The following is a 7,500-nucleotide window of genomic DNA, read 5'->3' on the forward strand; positions in this document are numbered from 1 at the left end:
CTGCTGTTTAGCTGTTGTTGTCATCGTTGTTTCTGTTGTTGTTGTTGTTGTTGTTGTTGTTGTTGTTGTTACGCTACTCCTGTTGTTTTCACCGATACTGTTGTGTTAGCCATTATTTTATTGTTGATGTAGCAGTTGTTGTTGCTGCTGTTGTTGTTGACACTGTTGCTCTAGCTTCTATTATTAATATTATAAGAAAGAATTATTATTATAATTATTATTATTATTATTATTATTATTATTATTATTATTATTATTATTATTATTATTATTATTGTCATCATTATTATCTAGGTGGCGAGCTGTCAAAATCGTTAGCACGCCGGATAAAATGCTTGGCGGTATTTCGTTCGTCTTTACGTTCTGATTTCAAATTTTGCTGACTTTGCCTTTCATCCTTTCGGGATCGATAAACTGAGTAGCGGTGAAACACTGCTGCTGATATAATCGACTTCATCCTTTCTCCCAAATTTGAGGCCTTGTGCTTCCATTAGAGAAGGATTATTATTATTATTATTATTATTATTATTATTATTATTATTATTATTATTAATACTATTATTATTATTATTATTATTAATACTATTATTATTATTATTATCATCATCATTATTATTATTATCATCATCATCATCATTATTATTATTACTACTACTACCTTCATAGTTGCTATTGTTGTTGTTGTTGTTGCTGTTGTTGCTACCGTTATCCTTGTTGATGGTGATGATGTTAGTAGCCTTGGTGGTGGTGGTGGTGGTGGTGGTGGTGTTATTGTCGTTTACTATTGCCGTTCTGTTTCTCTCTTTCTCCGCAGTTTGCCAGTGGTATATTTAAACTGATGTTCAGCTCAGGCTCAACTCAGAAGCAGAGAGTTGAAGTATATCTACCAGTATGTATGCACTTCCTAATAGAACTGTTCTATCTTGGATCGCACCTCTCTTCTCTTGGCACCATTCTACACCCTTAGACATTATTTTTTTTTTCTTTAGCACGGCATTCCGGGTACATCGCTGGATATGGACAGACAGATTCCTTCGTGAAACCAGAAATACCATTTAAAAAATATATTTTTTTTTTTATATATACATATATATGTATATCATTGCCAACACCATTCTTGCCGTACCTTCATCCGCACTACCACCGTCACTCTCACCACTATGGCTGTCCTTATTACCACTCTAACCACCACCACCACCACCACCACCATCACCAGCACTACTGCAACTATCACCACCATCACTTCCACCACCACTATCATCACTGCCATCACCAGCACCACCACTTTCACCACCACCACCACCACCACCACCATCACCACCGCAACCACCACCAACCCCACCATCACCACCACCACCACCACCACAACCGGCACCGCCGCCGCCACCATCACTTCCTAGCGTCACCAACGTCGCTACCAACGCCATGACCATCAGTGCCACCATCAAGATCACCGACGACAGCACCATCATCATCATCATCATCATCATCATCAATATCACCATCACCAACAACCCTAAACACCACTAGCATCACCATCACTACCACAAACACAACCAACCGCTACCATCACCACCACCAACACTCCAACCCCAACCCCATGGATATCATTACCACAAACACCACCACTAACTTCACCAAACACACCACCACCACCTTCATCACCAGCATCGTTCGTAAAACCGCCTTCACCAACAATACCACCGACAACGTCACCACCACCACCACCACCACCTCGAAACACTATGAACAACAGCCCCACCATCTCCCTGTCCTAAACTCACACAAGTTCCAGACCGAACTTTAATGCGATCCTTCGACCATGGCCGAATATCCCTTAGATCGTATCTCACTGTCTTCAGAAGGAGAGGATGCGTTGAATAATGCAGAGGCATGCAGCAAGAGCTACGTTCATTAAAGAGGTCTGCTGGATCAGAGTTGGCCTAGGGTTAAATAACATCCCAAACCTCATGCATATAAATCCTCTATTATTTCCTTCTCACTTCTCTCTCTCTCTCTCTCTCTCTCTCTCTCTCTCTCTCTCTCTCTCTCTCTCTCTCTCTCTCTCTCTTCGTGTATGTATGTATGTGTATGCATATATATATATATATATATATATATATATATATATATATGCATATATATATATATATATATATATATATATATATATATGCATATATATATATATATATATATATATATATATATATATGCATATATATATATATATATATATATATATATATATGCATATATATATATATATATATATATATATATATATATATATATATATATATATATATATATATATATATATATATATGCATATATATATATATATATATATATATATATGCATATATATATATATATATATATATATATATGCATATATATATATATATATATATATATATATGCATATATATATATATATATATATATATATATATGCATATATATATATATATATATGCATATATATATATATATATATATATATATGCATATATATATATATATATATATATATATATATATATATATATATAGGATCGTGGTTTCGATTCCCAGACAGGGCGTTGTGAGTGTTTTTGAACGAAAACACCTAAAGTTCCACGAGGCTCCGGCAGAGGGTGGTGGCAAACCCTGCCCTGCTGTACTCTTTCACCACAACTTTCGCTCACTCTTTCTTCCTGTTTCTGTTGTACCTGTATTTCAAAGGGGCCAGCCTTGTCACACTCCGAGAACTACGTTAAGGGTACACGTGTCTGTGGTGTGCTCAGCCACATGCACTTCCGAACATTTGAGCTGCACATGACTTCGACACATAAGCCATTACTTTGCCAACACCACTCCTTCTATCCAATCATCTATCAGGAACCCCTCTCACATCACACACTGCACCTTTTCCTCCCCTCTTTTTCTCGTTACTCCTCCCTCTAACACTACAACCTTCCATTCACTAACACCACGCAATATTCCAATGCTTCTTTCTGCCTTAGCCCCACCTGCCTGGATAATCAGCCCTTCTTATCGCCCATATCTGTTTATCCCTTCTGCCCTTTTCTTTACCAATGAAGCAAACACTGCATCCGACATTTCTACAGTATTTGCAAGGTTATCCAACTTCTTATATATATATATATATATATATATATATATATATATATATATATATATGCTTATATATATATATATATATATATATATATATATATATATATATATATATATATATATATATATATATATATATATATATATATATGCTTATATATATATATATATGCACATGTATATATATATATATATATATATATATATGAAACCTGAATACTGAGACATAAAAAGAGAGAGAGAGAGAGAGGAGTAATTGCAGTACACCAATCTATGTACACCATTATATGTATGTACATTTGCATGTATATTTACAAGTATATATGTATGTGTATATGTCATAACTTATCGTTTATATCTTCATCTGTCTCTCTCTCTCTCCCTCTCACTCTTTCTCATATTCTCTCGCTTTCTTCACATCTGTACACACACACACACACACATACACACACACACACACACACACACACACACACACACACACACACACACACACACACACACACACACACACACACACACTGTATTTGTTAACTACCATCAGATCCTTTCTCAGTTCTATTCTGTGACTTGCATACCTGTTATGTATATATATTTCGTGACTCGGCTTCTATACGTATTGGCGTGAGGTGAGGGCATGTTAAGATAAGGGGATATATGTGGAAATTTCTAATACAAGATGATGATGATGATGATGATGACAACGACGACATCGATGACAATAATAATGATGATGATAATAATAATAATAATAATAGTAATAATAATAATAATAATAATAATAATAATAATAATACTGTCAATGTAATCTCAAATTTTAAAACAAACAATGTTCTTATGGTTTCTTAACCATTCTCTAGAACAACACTATGTACGAAACCAAATATATGGCACCTTAAACATAGCACCAACATGAACTTCTAACTTGTTGTCTCTTGAATGTCTCTGAGTGAGACTTGGAGCCAACTTGTACAAATAAATGCAAAGCAAAAGTCAAACATAAAATAATAGCAATAATAATAATAAAACAACTACGATTTGAAGTGGGAAATACGAAGGTCGTGGTCAATGAACAGAGAAGACATGATACCAATAGTAATTGGTGCACTTGGAAGTATCAGCACTCAACTACCAACATGGCTGAAAAAGATTGGTGCAAGTGTGAAAAATCAGCATTGCTTGGAACTGCAAGAATTCCTCGCAGAGTTCTTGAAGCATGAAAAGTAAACGAATGTCACCTTAGTCTGCTGGCTGGGGACAGCTGACACTTTCCATCATACCCAGCATATTACGATGTGACGTTTTATCAAATAATAATAATAATTTATTTCTTTATTGCCCACAGGGGGCTGAACATAGAGGGGGACAAACAAGGGCAGACAAAGGGTTTAAGTGGATTACATCGACCCCAGCAATTAACTGACACTTATTTAATCGACCCCCGAAAGGATGAAAGGTAAAGTCGACCTCGGCGGAAATTGATAACATTAAATGACATGGAACAACATAAATGATAAAAACGCGACGATACAATGGGTTTTCCGCGTGTAAACAAAGCATAACAATAAAAGATTACTATTTGAGTGGTCCCAAGCAGTGCTGTTTTCTGCAAGTGCTCCATCCTTATTGCAGCCCCTATTTGTTCCATGTACTTCTCGAGGTTTTTGCTCACTGTTCCCAGGGCTCCGACAATTACTGGTACTACTACCACGTTTTTCATCGACCACAACTGCTTAACCTCCCAAGCTAATCTGTCATATCTATCGACTTTTCTCTCTTCCTTATCGCATACCTTGTTGTCAGCTGGGCATGCTATATCTATGATCCAGCATAGTTGGCTTTCTTTCTCAATTAAGACTATGTCTGGCTTCCTATTTTCTCTCTCATGGTCGCACTGAATCATAAAATCTTACAGGATCTTTGCATTATCATTTTCGATGATGCCTTCGGGTTTGTGGTCGTATATTATTATTGTTGTTGTTGTTGTTGTTGTTGTTGTTATTATTATTATTATTATTGCTATTATTATGTTAATGCTGTTGACTCATTCGCGCACTTTTGACGTTCTTTGCCTTCTAGTTTATCATTGTTTTATCTTGTTTAATTTATTTTTCAGTTCTGGTGATATATCATTTTGACATTGAAAGCTCTTCGTCTAGAAACTCTTAGTGTGTGTGTGTGTGTGTGTGTGTGTGTGCGTGTGCGAGTGTGTATAGTTCTTTTGAAGGGAATGTTGGATCTCGAAGCAGATAAACTATAAATAATAGCGTGTGAATATTGGGTTTAAAAAATCTTTCTGAATAGAAAAGTCGAAAACTACTCATGGGACAATCAAAAGAGATTTTTTAATCAAATATTTGCGAGCTTATTATGTATAGCTTATTTGTTTCGAGATCCAACATTCTAAAAAAATTTTTTTTTTTTATTTCATGAAAGGAGTGGGAGTAGCAGTTATGTATTACATATGTTTCAAAATTTTCTTAAGTGCATGGGATCTGTGTTATGTAAAATTAAAATTGTTACGTAATTTTACCATACACCTTCTCTTCAGGTGCAACTAATTTATTTTGCAAAATCATTTGTCATTGTGAGTACAGAGAAAGAGAGAGAGAGAGAGAGAGAGAGAGACCGTTAAATTTATACATATTAATAATATCATCTCCTAACACCTTCTCTTTCTCTTTCCCTCTTCTCTCTTTCTTTCTTGTCTCCTCTTCTATTCCGTATCTTCTCAGGCGAGTGCGGTGATGCGATGTCCGGTGATCAAATTTGTCACACACACAGCGTCTCATATATGCTTTTTGATATTACTGGCAGCTGCAACATTTCGTCTCACAGAAAATTCCGTACACATCAGCTCCACAGAGGAATTAACCTCCCCTCAACATAATCACTTGCACCATCACGAACGAGCCCATAGCCTCTTAAAAGAGACTCTTCGACCTGCAAACACACTACTTACTCATGTACAAATATGTATTGTATTTTGGATACTAGGTCAGTAAATATTGCTTTTTTACCCCCTTTATTTTGTTTTCCAGTATTTTTTTAATCTTTTACTTCTTTCACTCATTAGACTGTTATTCCTGGATGTAATATACAGTGCCGGATAGGACATGAATTAGTGGAATATTGGGTAAAAATTTAAAGTATTAAACACAAAAGAATCTAAGAAGCTTAATGGCTGGTTATGTCGACAAAAATCATATTTATTGGAATAAACGTTTTTTATGCTTAAATAACTGTATTTATTGATATGAAATTACTTAACTTTGCATGTTATTGTGGAGTAACTATCCGGCGTTTCAGACTTAATTTGTCTTCAGCGAAAATCCTAGTACCCCTTTATGTTTCTCATTCGGAAAGGATACACTGAAACATTTTTCTTGAAGAAGAATATTTTCCGAAACGTCTAGGTCTTTCCCTCACAGTGGCATTGTAATTTAAATAATTTTAACGATGACTGGTAAAGAGCATTACTACTCTGAGGTTTGAAATAAAATTCCTAGTTCGAATCCTGCCCTACGCTATGTACATATTTACTTATCGAGAAGTTATACAGTTAGCTCGATATTTCAGACCAATTAAACGTAGTGTAGACAAAAATATTATAGCATTTTTTCATCTCTAAAACTGACGGTTATAGTCTGAATATAAATTAATGTAATCGCTTGTATGATATCATTTTATTTTGAATCTTCTGTTTGTATGTTTAAATATTTACCACTTAATTTTTTCTTCTTTCATTGATCTCATAAATTTTTTCAATAAATATTTAATTTTCAATGCGTTGTAAATCTTATTGTTTCATCGAATATTTTTCTCCCTTTGTTACTTTGTGTGTAAAGTTAAACTGAACAACCAATCAAAATCGCCCACACGACAGAAAGTGCAATGATTTATTTAATCTATATGTGTTTAGCGTCTCGCCTTTTCACACAAACCTGTCTTCATTATGCTCAATATATCCATAAATGGCAGTATGCGTGTGTGATAGAACAGGGTGCAGGAAAGGGAGGTAAGGCTGTGTTGTGAAGTCTACTTCGCAGCCATCTTGTTTCGAGGTTGATCTGACAAGGTGACATCTTAGTAGCCAAGTTTCTTTTCTACCATAGCTCCGGGCCGAGACAAAAATTGAATAGACGGAACTTGTGTTGAAAATTGTCAGATCCATATATATATACATAAACGCCCCCATATATATATATATATATATATATATATATATATATATATATATATATATATATATATATATATATATACATAAACGTTCACACATACATACAAACGACGAGGGTCCCAGCTGATCCGATCAACGGAACAGCTTACTCGTGAAATTAATGTGCAAGTGACTGAGCAATCTACAGACAC

At 34.9% G+C, this 7,500-nt stretch overlaps 1 protein-coding gene across 3 annotated transcripts in view; it reads left to right on the top strand.

Moving 5' to 3' along the window:
• The window catches only part of LOC106872141 (short transient receptor potential channel 7), a 106,232-nt gene that overhangs the window by 65,062 nt on the left and 33,670 nt on the right, over nucleotides 1–7,500 (top strand). For all 3 annotated transcript variants that reach the window (XM_089339099.1, XM_089339097.1, XM_089339098.1), the window contains one exon: nucleotides 5,862–6,123. In XM_089339099.1, the coding sequence (XP_089195225.1) occupies nucleotides 5,862–6,123 (262 nt within the window). The remainder of the gene's footprint in view (nucleotides 1–5,861; nucleotides 6,124–7,500) is intronic.

The sequence above is a fragment of the Octopus bimaculoides genome, chromosome 21 (assembly GCF_046866305.1).
Source record: "Octopus bimaculoides isolate indiv1 chromosome 21, ASM4686630v1, whole genome shotgun sequence".
In the NCBI taxonomy this organism is placed as follows: Eukaryota; Metazoa; Mollusca; class Cephalopoda; order Octopoda; family Octopodidae; genus Octopus; species Octopus bimaculoides.